The 19,602-nt window shown below is 35.2% G+C and overlaps 1 protein-coding gene across 3 annotated transcripts in view; it reads right to left on the bottom strand.

Moving 5' to 3' along the window:
• The window catches only part of LOC145261243 (phospholipid scramblase 2-like), a 144,797-nt gene that overhangs the window by 88,927 nt on the left and 36,268 nt on the right, over nucleotides 1–19,602 (bottom strand). For all 3 annotated transcript variants that reach the window (XM_080119626.1, XM_080119627.1, XM_080119628.1), the window contains exon 2: nucleotides 14,647–14,717. In XM_080119626.1, coding sequence (XP_079975752.1) covers nucleotides 14,647–14,683 — 37 coding nt within the window. In that variant the 5' untranslated portion in view covers nucleotides 14,684–14,717. The remainder of the gene's footprint in view (nucleotides 1–14,646; nucleotides 14,718–19,602) is intronic.

Below are 19,602 nucleotides of genomic sequence, written 5' to 3'. Positions count from 1 at the left end.
TGCAAATTGCAAATATATATTACAGAATATAAAATTATTAGAATACAAAAAAAATAAATATGAAAATTAAGAATACCCTAAATGATTTGTGTTTGTTTGGGGATAACTATATTTCAAAATTTTTTATCACATAATTAAAAGATGCAGAACCCGTTTTGATGCTAATACATAACACTATTTCCTATCCCGGTCAACATCCTTGCTAGTCAAAACATGGACGGTCAGTGGTCGTGTGTGTTTGACAAGTAGTCAAAAAATCTAGATATTTTGGCAGAATAAATTATTTTTCCGTGTTGGAGATTCAGAAAAAAGAAATCGTCAATAGTAAATGAAAATTGACATTTGGAACAAAAATCTAACCAGTGTAACCACTGGGACTTAGGGTTAGTGCACATTGTGCCTGATCATGCATGATCTGACCCACTCACCTGTGATACAAATATAGTGAGGATAGGTAGAAGAAAATTCCCATTTATTCATTAGAAAATATCTGTTAGATTTTAGAAGTTAGACCTAAAAAGTATTTAAGCTGACAAATCAAACTTTGATTCTGACTAGCCAACTTTTATTTGTTACTGTTGTACCACATTCATTGCAACAGACTAACATACTTTGCTACACTTATATATATATATATATATATATATATATATATATAATACATATATATACATATAATATATATATATACATACATACTTAATCTGATCTAGCAGTTTTCTAATTTGCAGAAGTTCTTAAATAGTCACCTTAAAAGAAAAATCAGCAAAAAGAAATAGCTGATTTTTTTTTAGTAAGAGTTACATTTGTGTTGTTTTCACAGGTTATCAACATTTAAGCTTCCTCATGCCTTTCTATGAAGACAAAATTACTGAACTATTCATTATTTTTCTCATTTTTTTATTGTTAGGCTCACTTTTAACTTAGGTACTGAACATAGACAAAGCACAGTTATAGAAAATAGAAGTATTTAAAAAAGAAATTTGGATGTAATGTATCCCGGGCAATGCCTGGTCGGTACATCTAGTTTCCTATAGAAGGAGCTAGCTGATTAAACGACACAACGCTATATTCAAATTTGCATTCACCTTTATCTCAGTGCAATTACCAATAGACAGAATGGAGATTATTGATGCAGTTACTGCATCTTTTCAGAACTGTCCTATCGTAATTCGATGCATGTCTGCTACAGACAAAAGAAAACCAGGTGCCAATACACGATAGAAACAAAATCAATTCAAAATGGACGTGATTTTCCATCCTCCCCCCCCCTTAGCAGTACAACAACCAGTCAACCCATTATACACTATGAATAAGGAAAGAAGAGTAAAGAGAAAATCTACTGGCAGCATGTAAAAAGGATGTTAAACCGATGATGATGGTGGTGGTGGTGGTGATTTTTGGGAATATAATTTAATTTGTAATAAATATGAGATCTGCATGAATATAAACTAGGTATTCAGCATATTTTACACCCAAACAACACCACGTTTGATTTGCTCATACACACACACACATATATATATAAGAGCAAATAGTTAATAAAACATGTTAAAAAACACTTTGAAAAAGAGTTAAAAACATATTTAATCTGAAAAGGAAACACTAGATAAATGGATAGCCCTTAATCCGCGGAGTTTCGAAGAAATACTTTCCTTCTCATCAGAGGGTAGGAATTAGCAAAATGCGGGATCGGATTTTGCATACAAAAGTATTTGATGAAACTACAAGTAAGTCAAAGATCTTACTTGATAACAAAAAGTGAAGCAGAGGGAATATGGTGAAGAAAAAGGAGATTACACGTGAATGGATAGTCTGGTGAAAGGTAAATAATCCAATGACGGTAAAATCCAAAAATATAACTCCAAGAAAGTTAATTGAGTTGCCTTTTGCACAAGTAAAATCCAAGGAAATCATGTAATTGGAAGATGGTCCAAAATAATCTAAAAGGCCGAAATCCATAATCTATAATATACTTTCGTTTTACCATCTTGGATCATTTTGGTAAATTTAATTGTAATTTTTATTTTATTTTATATAAGATGGCGTAATAAAATGAAAAAAAAAAAGAAGGTAATTGCAACTTCTCTCACAATTTTCGGGTTTTGTAATCATGCTCATATGCCTTTATTTTCTTTTAAAATTGTAAGTGCTTCTTCTGATGAGTTAAGGGCAGAATAAATTCAAGAATTAACAATTAAATGACTGATTTTGCGCCACAAAACGGATACTGTCAAAAATTGTGCATGTGTTAACTTATTTACAGAAATAAACGGTAAGATTGTCAACATAGATTTTGTCATTTATTTGTTAACTAGCCTGGGTGCCCGGCATTGACAGGGTGTTTGTGTTGAGCAAAAAAAAAAAAAAAAAGTGAAGTAGGTAGGCAGGCACGAACCCGTACAGCGAAGGAGGAAAAGAGTGTGAGAAAAAAAAAAAACGCGGCGTCTTTCCTGTTGGATCTATCGCCAAACCAGAAGTGGCAAAGGCTTAAATTAAGGCTAGTAAATCGAAAAGAGGGGATGATTTTCGAAACTATCGGCAAAAAAAAGCAATCCTTCCTGTCGTAAATTGCCTCGTTCAGGGTGAAGGAATTAATGTTCTTAGCCAATTTTTCAATATTTGTCGTTCGAAGGGTCACGCTTCCAAACGATACCAATCTCCGTCGCATCTGTCTTCTGAGGAAGATCTATAGATTTTAGTTTTATTGGTAGTTTAAAAATCAATAAATATTTATAATTTCATCTAATACAAGCCATGAAAAGTTAAGTTTTAAAAGAATGATAAAAATAAAAACAATAAAAAGAATCCTTTTTGCCATTGGAAAATACACACACATTTATCCGATTCTGATACCCCTAAAAGTTCTGACTTTTTATATTCTTGAATTCTTGATACCAATTAATCCTCCCAATACTAGTTTTCTGATAAAAACTGCTCATTAAGTTTCGATTTCAAAGCCGGAAGCAGATTTTGGTTTTATTTCCAAAAAAAAAAAATAAATAAAAATAAAAAATAATAATAATAATATATATATATATATATATATATATATATATATATATATATAAATAAAATAAAATAAAAATAAAAAATAATAATAATATATATATATATATATATATAAATAAAATAAAATAAAAATTAAAATTAAATTTAACAAAATGATCCAAGATGGTAAAACTAAAGTATATTATAAATATTAAAGAATTAATATTTATAAAGTAATCTCAACCGTTATTGGATACTTTACATTTCACCAGACTATTCATTCACGTGAAATCACCTTTTTCTTCACCATATTCCCTCTGCTTCACTTTTCGTTATCAAGTAAGATCTCTGACTTATTTGCAGTTTCATCAAATACTTTCGTATGCAAAATCTGATCCCACATTTTGCTAATTCCTACCATCTGATGAGAAGGAGAGTATTTCTTTGAAACTCCGCGTTTTGCTTGATCTTTGTTAATAGAATTTCTTGTGTGCGGGGCGTTTGCTATCATTAACTGCTCGCTAGGTTAGCATTGCTGGGTTGCATCGTCCTTTCGAGTTGAAACTCGAACTTGTTAGACATCGGCTTGGGGTTATTAGCTGGTTGGTGACCGTGTCCCTTGTTGAGATGAAGTAGGTCTATTTCACAGTCGGATTTCGGTGCGGTTTGCTTGATCTGTATTAGTTAATAATTTCTTGTGTGTGGGGCGTTCGGTCAGTTGGCAGAGTGCTTGCCTTGCATGCAAGAGGCTAGAGTTTCAATCCTGAGTTTGGATATGTCTAACTGATGAGCCCAAGTGAGGACAAAATTTGAGTCTTGATTTCCGGTTTGTTGACTGTCATGGCTCTTGTGGGCTGCGATGTTTGGCAATTTTCTGATTTTGTTCAATCTGGAAATGCAGACATTCACGCACTATCTCCTATTTTAACAGAGATATCATTTTAAGACTCCCCATCCTTTTTTAAATCTTTCTGGCACTTGGTTCACAGAGTATATTTGCTAGGTAGTTTTTGAAATTGTTTTAGGAGTCCAGTTGCTCCTATAATTACCCATATTTTTATTCACTTTACTTGAGTAATTTTTTAAGAGATCAAGGGACTCCCCTCCTAGAGACTCCCTCCTTGATTTCATTATGATTTGGATTTATATCTAAGGCCTCTTTTTCGAATAGATGTTGTTCCTTTATGGCTGCAATCTGTATTTCATTACAACTTGATCTTCCAGGAATTGTTTCCAGATATTTATTAAGATGCTTTTTTCACTATGCCAGTTGCGCCCATCACAACTGGTATAATGCCTATCTCTTTCAGCGACCATGTTGTCATTAAAGCATTCTTAAGGTCCTTGGTCATCTTTTATATGTGTGTGTGTGTGTGTGTGTGTGCGTATGAGCAAATGAACCCTGATGTTGTCCGGGTGTGTAAAATATGCTGAAAAACTTTGTTTAGGTTTATACAAATTTCATATTTATACAACAACTACAAAATAAATTCCGCAAAATCATCATATTCGGTCTAACATCCTTTCTAGTGGTGACAGACATTGCCCGGATGTTTGTAGGTGGGTGTTGGAAAAAAAAAAAAAAAAAAATGGTAGTAGGCAGGCAGGCTCGAACCTGTACAATGAAGGAGGACAAGAATGTGAAAAAAAAAAAAAAGAAAAAAAAAAAGAAAGTGATGTCTTTGCTGTTGCGCCCATCGCCAAACCGGAAGTGGCAAAGGTTTAAATTAAGGCTAGTCAATCAAAAAGAGATAACTTGTGAAAATATCGGTGAAAAAAGCGACCCCTCCCTGTAGAAAAGTGTCCAGTTGAGGGTGAAGGAATTAATGTTCTTAGCCAATTTTTCAATATTTGTTGTCTGAAGGGTTGTGCTTCAAAACGATACCAATCTCGTGAAAATTCGTCATCTCTGTCGAAAGTTTTAGGCAGACATACACACATACATTTAAACAGATAGGTGAGATTTATGTTATAGACTAGTGGCGGGGGGGAGTACCCGGCGTTGCCCAGGTGTTTGTAGGTGTGTGTATAAGGGGGGGGGGAGTAATAACCCTGCTTAAATATTATAAAAAAGACAATGTTAAACAAATCGGAAAAACCAAAACGGAAAAAAATGGCATAACTAAACCTGTCGGATTGAACCTGTGTGAATGGGGGGGGGGGGGGGGTAAACTAAAGAATAAGCGAAGTAATAAAAAAATGTTGCCCGGGTGTAAAAAAAAAAAAATTAGTTTTGGTCGGGAGGCGGGATTGAACCCGCCAGCCTTGACGCGGAGTTGGAAACAAAAGCCAACTACTTAACCGTCTAGACCACGAATGAGAGTAATTGATTAGCGTGTTAAGTTAAGGCTTATAAAGCGAGTGAAAGAGATTTGATTGACAGGAAGACGCTAAATGAGGTCATCGCGGGATCGTTACGATGACGTGGCAGTATTTTTAGTTTTTGCATCCCTCAGATGATGGTGGGAAGGGGGAAGCAGCTCCCATTGTCCAAATCGAATAGCAATTGTCTGATATAAAGGAGAAACTCCACATGGATCAAAATCTGATTGCTTTCTGGATGTTTCGGCATGAAAGCCAAGAACACGGCCCGTTTGAATTTAGTTTCACTGTATACTAAAAAGCAGGACAAACAGGGGACAGAACGAAATAGCGCGAATCTCAAAAAAGTCGATGTAAATAAATCTAGAGGCAACGCACGTTCCCAAATCCTAGATATTATTATCTGGGGGATATATAAACACTTCTAAGCGATAGTAACCCCCCCCCCAGGACCGTCGGCAAAAAAAGCCTTTCCAAGACATACAAAAAAATGCGCACTCATTTGCCTTTTATATATATAGACTAGTGGGGGGTACCCGGTGTTTCCCGGGTGTTTGGAGGTGTGTGTGTGTGTGTGTGTGCTGGGGGGGGGGAGTTTAGATCAAAACAACCCTGTCTAAAAAAAAACGTTGGCCGGGTGTTTGGAGGTGTAAAAGAAAAAAAGTTTTAGTAGAAAGGTAGGCTTGAACCCCGAACCTTTGACGCGGAGGTGGAAAGGAAATGGAAAAAAAAAACCTGCGACCTAACCATCTCGACCACGGGAATAGATGAATTGATAAGTGTGTTAAGTTGACGTTTATAAAGCGAAATTAACAGATGCGAGAACGTTAAGTCGCGTGATGTTTGACCTAGTTTTGTGCTGGAAGCCAGTTTCTGTTTTCCCCGCTACGCGGCAATCAAAAAATATCTCGAAAATAGCTTATAAAAGTCGGGTAAATTAAAGATAGCTGCAACCCGAGTTCCTTAGTCGTAGATATTATTATTTAGACAGCATATAAAAAGTTTTAAGGGGCGAGCCAACCAAGAATCACGGCCAAAAAAGCGTTTTGTAGACATACACAAAAAGCGAACACACATACATACATACATTTTCGCTTTTATATGGCATGTGTTGGACGACTTATAGAAATTGATTTATAAACTAAATTATGTCTGGACAGGTCTTTATTTATCCCTTATTTCACTCAAATCTATCCTTAACACACATTTCTATAATTTCCTAGGTCTATCTTTTGCTACCTCAATTGGTCTAGATCTACTAACCCAAGAATTCTCATTCATTCCTTTAATGTGACCAAACCAACAGTCTCATGTTTTGCACTCATCACTCTATACTGTCTATATTTAATCTTTCTCTGAGGTTATCAGATCTAAGCTTGTCATTACGACTCATATTGCACTAAACACAATGATTCTTATTCGCTAACCACCTCTGAAAATATATCCAGATAAATCTGAAAGTACTAAGGATATAAGCAAATATGGCAGATACATCGGCCAGTTCCCACAGGGAAACAAGCAAGCATATACAGAAATTAGAAAGGTAGAACAAAAATATGGAGCCATATATTGTCAGTCATATTTAACAAAATATGCTTTAAAAAAAAAAAAAAAAAAAATTCTGCATACGGAGAGATGAAAACGATCAAAGCATGTTATATGTTCATCATGTCGTCTTTATTTCAAGACTTCCTTAGGATAATAATATTTTCTTCAATTTAATCATCATGAATAAGTCTTAAAATAAAGACAAAACATTGATGAACATATAACTTGGTTAGTTCCTTTTTTTTTTTTTTTTGATCTCTCCATCTCAGAATATTATTTCCAGTATTCTCATCATATATAAGTTATGAAAATGTTGATGCCTCCGGTCAGTCTCGAAAGACAAAGGATACCCCCTGTAGGGGAAGCTGCACTTGTAATTGTGAGGCAAGGGTTGTGCAATCCCCAACCACACTTCTCCTGAATTGGCACTGTTTGACTCTAGTGGCAAGAAGTCCAAGACAACTGGAAACAATGCCGAGATAAGCGGAGAGCACATACAGCACCTGGAAGTCCCAAATAGTTACCCATTTAGTACTGACCAGGTTCGACGTTGCTTAACTTCGGTGATCCAGCGAGAACTGGTGTATCAACGTGATTATGCCATACAAAAATATATATTAATTAAGCTACACAGAATTTGGCACGTTAAATCCTCGTAACGACTCAGACTATGTGATTACATAAAATAGTGATAATCTATATATCTATAAAAGTGAAAGTGTGTCTGTCTGTCTGTGTACATTTCCCTACACAATAACTATCAATTTTCAGTCTACAGACTCGAAATTTCATATACAGGGTACTGAGATTTGGGAAAATCTTTGTAATCGGTTTTCAGCCAGAAATTTGGCTGTTAAGGGGTCAAAGTTCAACGATTTGACAATTGAGAACTCTACCAAACTCCTCCGCTAATTTTGGGTATAAACACTTGAAATTTTAGATATAGGTTCCTTGGACATGGATCTAACTTAACTTGATTTGAGCCCAAAACAATAAATGTTAAGGGCTCATAATAGGGGTCAAAGCTAAAAAAATTGACCGCTTTTTTTTTTTTTTTGCTCAGCATACACCTCCAAACACCCGGGCAATGCCGGGCTTCCAGGCTAGTAGTAATATAAATATTTATTTATACAGCAACATACAGGCTTAGCTACACTGGTATGACAATGTTTCGATCTGTTAGTAATAACTAAGATCTCATCAAGCAAAAAAAAAAAAAAAAAATTTTTTTTCTTGAGGCGTTCATACTGGGATGTCAATTTTTGGACCTGATGAGATCTTAGTTATAAATAACTACAGATCGAAACATTTTCATACCAATGTAACAAAGCCTGTGTACGTCTGTATAAATAAATATTAATATAAAAATAGTTCTATCTTTTATTGAGCACTATTATATAAACCTAGTGGATAGTCTTTGGATTTTATCCTACAAATACATTCTTAAACTGGACGTGAGATTTGGTTAAAAGAGAGACAAGAAAAAAAATAATAATAAAAAATGCTGATATTCAACTTGAAGTAAATTTGGAAGAACATTTTCAGCAGTTTGTCATAGAAAATGCTAATATTTCCTCTCCTTCTCCCTCCCTCCACTCCTCTTCCTCGTCCTCCTTCCACTCGAGCGAGCTTCGGTTAGATAATCCCAAATAGCTGCTTAAATTGTTAACATTTTTAGAGACTGATGTCATTCAGCTTTCAACGTGGAATCAATAAGTCATTTGTTATTAAAATCGAATGCAAAACATACGATGTGTGATGTGTCGTCACACAATAACAAGATGCAACGCTGCTGTGTAACTACGGGAACCGGACTGCAACAAACCAATTGATTCAGATCCAACAAAAGGAACGCGCCTTTCCAGTTGGTCTGTCTTTCAGAATTATCTTTATACTAGCCTGGGTGCTCAGTGCTGACCGGGTGTTTTGGTTGGGGTGGGGGGGGGGGGGTTGATGTCTCTGCTGTTGTGCCCATCGCAAAACCAGAAGTGACAAATGTTTAAAATTAAGGCTAGTCAATCAAAAAGAGGGGGATGACTTTCCAAAATATCGGCGAAAAAAATCGATCCCTCCTTGTAGAAAAGTGCCCAGCTGAGGGTGAAGGAATTGATGTTCAATTTTTCGATATTTGTTGTCCAAAGGGTCGAGCTTCAAAACGATACCGATCTCATGAAAATCCGCCGCCTTTGTCGAAAGTTTTAGGCAGCCATACATACATACATACATACATACATACATACAGCTTTAATTTAAACCTTTGCCACTTCCGGTTTGCGAATGGACACAACAGTAAAGACGTCACTTTTTTTTCACATTCTTTTCTCCCCTTGTGATAGAGGTTCAAGCCTGCCTACCTCCTACCACTTTTTTCTATTTTGCTCAACACACACCTCCAAACACCCGGGTAATGCCGGGCATCCAGGCTAGTATTTAATATGTGGCAAAAATTTGGAAGATTTTTTTTTTTTTTACAGAGATTTCCTTTGAAAAGTAGGAAATAGAATTTCCAGCATTCAATCGCACCTACATATAAAACAATTATTATTCAATCGCACCTACATATAAAACAAGCCAAGCCTGCAGGGTCCTCTTTCACAAGTAAAAATTTATTTCCACTTTGACTAATGTTTGTGCAAACTTTTTTTTTTAAATCCACGGCGTGGTTACTGAAAAAAGTACAAACAAATGAATGGATGAACAATTTGGGGGCAATTTTACCCATATAATGCGGACGGAATTTCGAGCGAAACCCTTTATTTACTTTGCAAGGGTAGCATGCTCTTGTTCCGCCAGCCATGACTGGATAAAGGTCCTAAGAAATTTGCAATTGTATTTTTTGTATTTTTTTTTTTTTCACAATTGTATTTTTTTTTTGTGGTTGATGGAACAAGAGCATGCTACCCCCATGAAGTAAATAAAGGGTTCCGCTCGAAATTCCATCCAACTCCCAGATTTCGACAGAAACATTCCCAAATTAGACAAGATACACCTGAAGAAGGTCACAGGTTACATCGACCAAAACATTGTGAAATTAACACTCAAGATGAGAACAATAGTTCAATGAATACATATATGAATTATATAAAGGAAATGTAAATTTATTGAAGGAAATATAATGCAGAGGTGTAACGGATAGATACAAACTGAAGAAAATTAAGATATAATGGGGAGATAATCATGCAGGTTCATCTAATCTTTTAAGTCACAATATGCCTTGTTTCGAAGGGGGGGGGATGAAAATGAGTATATCTATCTATATACTTATAAAGTTGAGTTTTTTTTTTCTTGCTCTGATATTCCTATTAAAAACTTACGTTTTCTATTTAAATATTTATTTAAGAAAAATCACAAATTTTACAGAATTTTAGGGTTAAAATTATATAAAACAGGCAACTAATTCTTTTTAAATGTGGCATGAGGCCAGAAAGGGTGTGGGGGGGGGGAGATGGGTGTCGGGGGTCGTCCACTTGTCTATTCCCTATCACTAGTTGCAATCACCACAATACCGCATTCACTCTAGGAGTTGGATCTACTTAAAGCCCCAGATGACAATATGTAAAAGTTTTTTTATTTTTTTATTTTATAACAATCTTTTTCTATTTAAAAATTATTAAAACGAACTTCTTAATATACTCAGTCATGGATATGTGAGCAACTATATGAAGGTTAACTAATTTGCATATTCGTTTGAAAAACAAGCATTAATTAATTACTTATCCATTTTTTTTATGGTTTCTTATTAGATGGCTGATTTCATTTCACTGTTATGCTAAATTCTATTCATAAGTAGTTTCTTTATTCTGCATAATTGCACAGAATTTAAAATGAAAACTTTCAAGCACATGGTTGGTTGGTTGTTTTTGTTTTACGGCATATCAACCCTTTTTGGGGTATTTAATGCCGAATCCAAAGATTTTGAAGAAAAAATTTTTAATAGAATATATTTGTTGTTTTCAAGTCGGTTTCTATTTAACCCATAGTTGGAACCCTAACAGGTACTAACACTCTCAGTCAGAGTGGACCTGGGAGCAATGGTAATTAAAAGGTGGCTCCACACTCCCTAAAACCCGCAAGTTGGGGCCTCACCACTGTATATAGTTTAAGGTCATATCCAGGACCCCCATTGAGGGACTTTTACCTTCTGCAGGGGAGCAGTCGGTGTATTCTAATGCCCCACCGACAGGGCCGTCAAGCACATGGAAATATATCTATACTCCAATAAAGTTGTTTTTTCTATTCATTTAAAAAGAAAATACAACTTTGTTATATATAGCTTGTGGAATTGCAGATCCAGTTAATTTGCATATTCTTTTAAACATACATCTTAATTCCCTATTAGATTTTTTTTGTTTTTTTTTATGGAGATGAACATCTTTAGTTAACTATTACATGTAATTATATTCATGCAGATATTATACATGATTTATACTCGCATAATATTTGCATAAAAAGGTTATAGTAAACACAAACCATTTTTTATATATATTTATGTATGCATATATATATTTGTTTAAAAAATTTTTACCTACAAAACTCCTGTCAGGTTTTGGTCTACAGACATGAAACTTAATATATAGGGTATTCGAACCCATGCAAAACTTTATATTTGGGTTTTAGCCAGGGAAAAAAAAACAAATAAGTGCAAAAGTGTGAAAATTAAAAAAAAATGGAATTTACCAGGTGAAGGTTGAACGACAGTATTACGAATATGCATGCTTAACGTAATAGCTATTGGTTGATGCTTGAATTTTTAGCCTTGCAGCAAACATGTCTTCATAGGTCAAGCATTAACGTCAAAGGGAAAAGTAAATCATAAGTTATAACATTTTGGTTTCAATTCTCAGTGGTGGTGAGCAAGTCATTTTTTTTTTAACTTTAAATCATTTTTATATATTGAGTCCAATATAATATAATAATAAATACGAAATCAGCATTAATAAAAATATATTCAAGCAATGCCGGGTGGTTTGTTAGTAAATGTATATTTGTGCATGCATACAAGAGCATTTTAAGTTGACTTACACCTGCCAAGTTCCAGCTTTTTTAAATTTTGACACTTTAGCAGTTATTTTTACAGGTTTACTAAATGGTTCACAAAAACTGCAATCATCTGATCTGGCATCACAGAAGAGATGCAGTTTGAAAAACTTGAGACACAGACATAGTTAGTTTTATATTTATACAAATTAAAAAGTCATGTTTTTTTTTGGGGGGGGTAGTTTGCTCATATGTGATTAAAAAAAAAACGAATAGGCAGAGTACACATTACTAAGGCAGTAGTTTTTACAATATCAATATACGAAGGCAAATCTTCAGGAAAGTGTAAAAAAAAAAGTTTTGACTGGATACAGGTTTTATAAATTTAAAGAAATTAACCTAAAACATTATTAATTTAAAAACGATAAAAAACAAAAAACTAAGGGGCATTCTTTTTTTTTTTTTTTTGATAATCTACAAAAAAAAAAAAAAAAAAAAAAGACAAAACATATTTGCCACTTGTTAAAAGCAAATCATTAAATCCATTCATTGTAGTTAGTTACTCTCACATGCACGTTTGAATATCAATCAATTTATGGAGACACAAAGCAGATACGTTTCTTTAATTCTCTTATGTCAGAGTCAAACATGTACCTATTGCAAAATCCGTGTAGAGGTTATACCCTCAGATGAAGTCCAGATGTGCTAGATACACCTTCTCGGTGGGCAACATTATTGAAATCTGACATTCATAACTCCACTCGAATCTCACATATTTCCTAGAAACGTTTTTACTTTGTGCAAATAAAAAATTTATAGTATGTATCTGTTCTGTGCCAGATCAAAGAAAGAGAAATCCCTTATGACTAGGGTAATTTTTAGTTTTGAGGAGCTGGATATTTCCACATAAAAGATGGATCTTTACCCTAGTGGAGAGATGAGTAAATTTATAACTCATTTGTTTCAAATTCACAAGTGTGTTTTGCTACAGTGTTGTCGTGTTTTGTTTAAAAAATACTATAAAAATAAAAAATATATATATGTTCCTTGTGAGGTTTAGTCATTCATAGTTTGACATGTTATGGAATAGCTGTTTCTGTTCATCATAATCAGCATCATCATCATCAGCAGCAGCAACAATCCTGTGGTCTGGATGACCATTCGGATGATAACTTGGCAATCAGTTTTCTCCAACCTTCCCAATCTTCTGCCTTCCCGAACGTTCTCTTCAGTGCCAGGCCTGTTAACTCTTGCATCTTGTTCACCCACCTCTTTTTTTGTCTGCTCCGCTTTCTTTCTCCCCATGCACTTTGTCTTTTTACAAAGGAGTCACCACTTATCAAGGCCTGAAGGCGACTCAGGGATAAGGATTAATGAGTGTACAGTGGTCACTGAGACAGCAGCATAGTGATTGTTGGAAATTGGGTAAAATTATATTATTTGAGGAAATGTCTCAACAAGAACTTATTTACATTGGATTTGAAGATGATCATATTGTAGTAAGCTGGAAAGCAGGCCTGCAATATAGAGTTCCATAGGCAAGCAGTTCTGGGAAAAAAAGTTTTGTTCCAGAAATTTGCTTTTAGATTCAAGCACAGACAGAGAGTCAGGGAAATTGTTGACAGTGGTTGTAGCTAGATAAATGCTTGTTGTGAAAGTTTTGCAAGCAGGGTGGGGGGTCATAGACTGAAGCTTACTTTGAATGATTCTGTAGATATGGCCCTTGATTCATAGTAGCCCCTTTATTTCTCCATGGTAATGTGCCTGATTTTTTGGGGGGGAGGGGATAAAAAAATTTTTTAAAGAAAAAAAGGAACTCAAATATCTACACAAATAAACCTTAACAATCATATATAAATCAAATTTTTGCAATTGTCAAACGAAATACTTCAAAAGAATACTACCGATAAATATTATCGAACATCAGTTCTTAATGTTCACTTTCATTAAATTAAAAGAATTTAAATACAAAAAACTCATTGCCACTCACAAAAGTGACCATAAACTAAGTCTAAAATATATTGACCTTCTTTGTCCCAACCATCGCCACACCTTGATTAACAATCCTATTTCAGCTTCCTTTTGTGTACCTTGGTGAACAATTTCCTATCAATTGTCTTTCAACTAACCCCATTTCAAACAGATTTTGACACTTTTTGTAAATATCACTTGCAATCTAGGTATGTGTGTGTGACACCATCGACCCTCTACATGCTAAGGTCCACATCTACATCTATTGTCAAGGACGTGTTTGTCAGTCGGTTGATCAATTCAGTTCCATCTTTTCCGAGCCACAACCTGCCTTCAACTGTGTCCAACTTGCAATTCTCCTCAGCTCAAACTATCATCAACCATCACAAACCAAACACTGTCCCCAACTGTCATAAACTGCTGAAAAACTCATTGCTACTTTTAAAAGTGACCATAAACTAACATATTGGCCTTCTCTGTCCTAATCATCACCACACCTTGACCAACAATCCTCCCCTCAGCTTCCTTTTGTCTTACTTCGTGAACAATTTATTTATTACTTGTATCAAAGCGGCACCCACCATAGGTGAGCTGAACCAACTTCGTCTAAAGGAGAAAGTTTTGTGAGAATATTGAGTTTACAAGTGGTTCCCAGTTGCTTGCATTCATTGGCTTTTCTCATTTCATCTTTTTTCCATACTTCTTTTTCTCTTTCTCCCGTAACACAAGCAAATGTCAGTAGTATCACACATATGTAATCAAATAAGTAACATTGGCGTTTAATGTTCTTTTTTCCTTAAATCAAAAGAATTTAAATACAGAAAAATGGTTAGCTACCTGGAGGTACAGGTTGTGTTGTCACAGGGTCAGACATTTCTTTTCTTTCTACAAATTTTCACTAAGGACAACTGAAATATATATAAAAAAAAAAAAAAACATTTAAATTAGACGATTCATCACAATATGGAAAATTAATTTGGTTAAATATTGAATAAAGTGTAGAATATGTAATGGGAGTTAACAAAAAAATTAAACAAAGGAGAAAGCAAAGGGGAACAATTTTAATAAATAAGAATAAAAAAATCTTTTTAAATAAAAAAACAATTTTTAAAAACAAAAAGAAACAACAAAATTTTGAAAAGGAAAAAAAGAAAAAAAAAGAAATCTATATATCTATAAAAGTGAAAGTGTCTGTGCGTGAACATTTTCCTACACAATAACTGTCAATTTTCAATCTACAGACTCGAAATTTAATATACAGGGTACTGAGATTTGGGAAAAGCTTTGTAATCCGTTTTCGGACAGAAATTTAGCTGTTAAGGGGTCAAAGTTCAACGATTTGACCTTTGAGAACTCTACAAGACTCCTCCACCAATTTTGGGTCTAAACACTCGAAATTTTAGATATAGGTTCCTTGGACATGGATCTAACTTAATAACTTGATTTGAGCCCAAAACAATAAAATGTTAAGGGGTCATAATAGGGTTCAAAGTTTAAAAAATTGACTGCTTTTTCTTTTGCTCAACATACACCTCCAAACACCCGGGCAACGCAGCGCTGAAATGCTAGTAATGAATAAAGTGGAACTTTGTACCCTGGGCCTGCTTTCCAGCTGAATACAACAAAATCGTCTTTCAAATCCAATGTAAACAAGTTCTTGTCGAGCTATCCCCTTAAATAACCAAATTCTAACCAACTTCCACCATTGCTGATCACTACACCATTGTCTCACTGACCACTTTACGCTCATTAACCCTTATTCTTGGATGACCTTTAGTGACTCCTTTCTAAAAAAAAAAAAAAAAAAAGTGGGGGAATATCTATAAAATAATCTAAACATAAGAGGTAAAAATAAACAGCTACATAATATAAAATAGAAAAACACTAATGAAATAGAGGAAAGATTATCAACCGGTTTCAATTCTCTCTTGCCAAAGTAAAAATCTAGAATTTATCTATTTCTACTTATATATAAAAGGCACTTTGTCTCTGTGTGTGTGTGTGTGTGTGTGTGTGTGTGTGTGTGTGTGCGCGCGCGCGCACGCGAGTTCATTCTCTATGAACTCTGAAAAGGCTGGGCCAATTTTTTAAAAATTTCACACAAATGTACTTTATGTGTCTATGAGTGTTCTTAGATAGGTTTTGAATCAGAATTCCTACGATAAGTATTGGAAATCGATAATAGAATTTTGACCAAAGTAAATACTCTATTACAGCCTAACATCACAAGTGCATTTGAGAAGTTTTATCACTGCACAAGCAGACGGGCATACAAAATCAACAGTAGATTTTTTGATAAAACAGGAGAGTATTTAAAATGAATGTTTGTTTAGAGCACAATTAAATCATGATATTTGACCTTTGCGTTTTAAACTTTAATTCAAGCTATTAGATAAAAAAAAAATCAATAGTAGGTTCTTTACAGTACGATGTAGAACACAATGTATTGTGGAGTAAAGAGGTGTCTTCATAGCTCTTCAATTTTTTTTTTTTTTTTAAGAAAAGAATGCATTCCTTTTGGAACGACCCTCGCCTTTTGTTAGGTTGCTGAACTGGTTAGCTAAAAGTTAACATTATGTGTCACACACCCAGCTTCAACAATGACTGCGACCACTACACAAATAAATAATAAAGACCTTGATCGTGGATGCTTTACATAATCTCTTTTTGATGGACGCAGTGCTTAGGCCTGTTCACTTTAGACCAACGCGAGCAAATCACGTGTTCAGTCAATTTGCCAGCTGTGATATTTTTTTGAACAAAATACAAACAATGAAAGAGCTTCAATAGAATTAATCTCTTCTTTTCACAATAGGATTTTAAAAAGTAAAACAAATACGATGTGAAAAAAAAGTTTTTTTAATCTTTTTTTGAACAATGATTAATTTAAACATAATAGAAAATATTGCATTAAATTCAAACCAAAAATAAATGTAAAAAAATTTATATATATATGTGATGATTGCAACGTCTTGTCAGACGAGTGCCACTCCCTCAGACATTTAAAGTCCATAAGTCCAAAAATGACTTCCATCACCACAGGACCATTTTTATAGACAAATGCCTGAGGGAGTATCTATACAGAGATGTTACAGAGTCTTAGCTTTGTATGACAGCTAAATCTCTCGGTTAAAAATGTTGAGATCCAGCAACAAGCAAGAGCAAAATAGCCAACAACAAATTAAACTGCAGACCAGCTTAATGCGGGTACTGGTCTCCAGCTTTATGGTTTTTTAAATCAGAGATTTGCTTCTCCTAGAAAGGTTGCCTTCACCATGGCTTACGGGAGCCCCCTTCACCCCAGCACATACACACATACACAAACACACATGGTGCTAGTTGGCCGTTGACCACAAAAAAGGGTTCATTCGCCCTTTGAAAGGTCTTGTTTTTAATCCTTCAGGGAGACTAGCTGCCCTCCTCACCAAACAAGCCTGGTGGGGAAACTAGTTTAGTTACCGGTGACCCGCCCATGAGGCAGGTAGTACATACATACATACATACACACATAATTTCAAAGCACAAAACTGAACACGTATTTCAAACAAACAAACAAAAATAGATGTGTATTATTTGGGTTCTTTGAACTACTGTTCTTACTTTGAGTGTCATTTTTACGTTTCTGTCGATCTAACTTCCGCCCTTCTTCAGGTGTATTTTATTGAACTCGGGAGTGTTTCTGTCAAACTCGAAAATTTGAACAGAATTTCAGACCTGTAGCACAGTGGTTAGAGTACTAGGAAGAACCAATTGTAAAAGTGATATTCTCCAAGAGGTTGAAGGTTCAATTCTCAGTGTGGGCAACCAAAAAATATAATTAGAATTACTTTAGGACCTCTATCCAATCAAGGATGATGGAACGAGAGCATGCTACCCCCGTGAAGTAAATAAAGGATTCTGCTGTTTGCTTTACAACTTCACCAACCCCCAAACTGTTTCTGTGGTCTTCTTTTCTTTAGTCTTCTCTTCTGGCTGTGCTGCCGTTGTTTCTCCCATTGGCAGCTGTCAAGTGAGGTGCACATGTATTCACAAGTATAAAAATGAAATAAAACACAGAAAAAAAACAAAAAAAATTCTGAGTTATGTTCTGGGTGAGTGTGTGACACTATCGACCTTCTATATAATAAGGTCCACATCTACATCTATTGTCAAGGTTACATTCATCAGTCGGTTAATCAATTCATTTCTCCTTTGAGTCACAATCTGCCTTCAACTGTTTCTTATTCACAACTCTCCTGAACTGTCAACAGCACAAGATCGCCTGCATTCCATCTAAATTCCAGAGTTTGACAGAAAAATTCAAAGTTCGACAAGATACACCTGAAGAAGGTCGGAGGTTGCATCGACCAAAATGTTGTGTAAATAACAATCAAGATGAAAACAGTAGTCCGATGAATGCAAATAATATGAATCTATTTTTTGTTTGTTTGAAATGCATGTTCAATTTAGTGTTTTGAAATTATATTTTTAAAAAAATTCTTTTTTTTTTACATTCTATGGCCTGAATTTAATCAATTATTTCCCCAAATAATAGAAAAAAACCCAATCCTCATCTCCAAAATTCTGAAACAAAAAACTAGATTCTATAAAACGTAAAAATAGAAATGTTTAGTTAATAAAAAATGGCGACCAATAAAGAGTATGTGTATGTATTGATGTATTAAAAATAAAATGTAGGTTAATGGATAAAAAGATGCACTGAACAATCAATGGATGAGCTTTAATAGAGGCTCTATTGTCATATGTTGCAATAGCAAGATGGCTAACTCAATACAGTACAAATATACGAATCAATCATTGAGCAGCAAGTTTAGATTGGAGGGGGGTAACATGGTTAACATAACCTTTTAAAAACAAGAAACTTTTCACAAAATTGATTTAAAGACTGAAAGAAAATAAGTTGATTCATTAAATATATTGTAATACCACGGGCTGCTTGCTTGACAACATCAATCCCAAAACTGTTTCTGTCGTCTTTTCTTTCATCTTCCCTGATGGCTGTGCCACCATTATCTCTCCCATTGGCAGTTGTCAAGTGGGGTACACATAGATTCACAAATATAAAAATGAATTAAAAAACAAAAAAACTGACACATACTTAAATATTAGTTGTATTCTGGGGGTGTGTGTGACACCATCAACCTTCTACATGCTACGGTCCACATCTACATCTACTGTCGAGATTGTGTTCGTTACATCTGCTCTCGAGGCTGTGTTCGTTACATCTGCTCTCGAGGCTGCGTTCGTTACATCTGCTCTCGAGGCTGCGTTCGTTACATCTGCTCTCGAGGCTGCGTTCGTTACATCTGCTCTCGAGGCTGCGTTCGTTACATCTGCTCTCGAGGCTGCGTTCGTTACATCTGCTCTCGAGGCTGCGTTCGTTACATCTGCTCTCGAGGCTGCGTTCGTTACATCTGCTCTCGAGGCTGTGTTCGTTACATCTGCTCTCGAGGCTGTGTTCGTTACATCTGCTCTCGAGGCTGTGTTCGTTACATCTGCTATCGAGGCTGTGTTCGTTACATCTGCTATCGAGGCTGTGTTCGTTACATCTGCTATCGAGGCTGTGTTCGTTACATCTGCTGTCGAGGCTGTGTTCGTTACATCTGCTGTCGAGGCTGTGTTCGTTACATCTGCTGTCAAGGCTGTGTTCGTTACATCTACTGTCGAGGCTGTGTTCGTTACATCTACTGTCGAGGCTGTGTTCGTTACATCTACTGTCGAGGCTGTGTTCGTTATATCTACTGTCGAGGCTGTGTTCATTAGTCGGTTGATCAATTCATTCCTCCTTTGAGT

The sequence above is a fragment of the Euprymna scolopes genome, chromosome 37, assembly GCF_053919585.1.
Source record: "Euprymna scolopes isolate OS-2025 chromosome 37, ASM5391958v1, whole genome shotgun sequence".
NCBI lineage: Eukaryota > Metazoa > Mollusca > Cephalopoda > Sepiida > Sepiolidae > Euprymna > Euprymna scolopes.
This window is presented reverse-complemented; position numbering and strand designations above follow the sequence as displayed.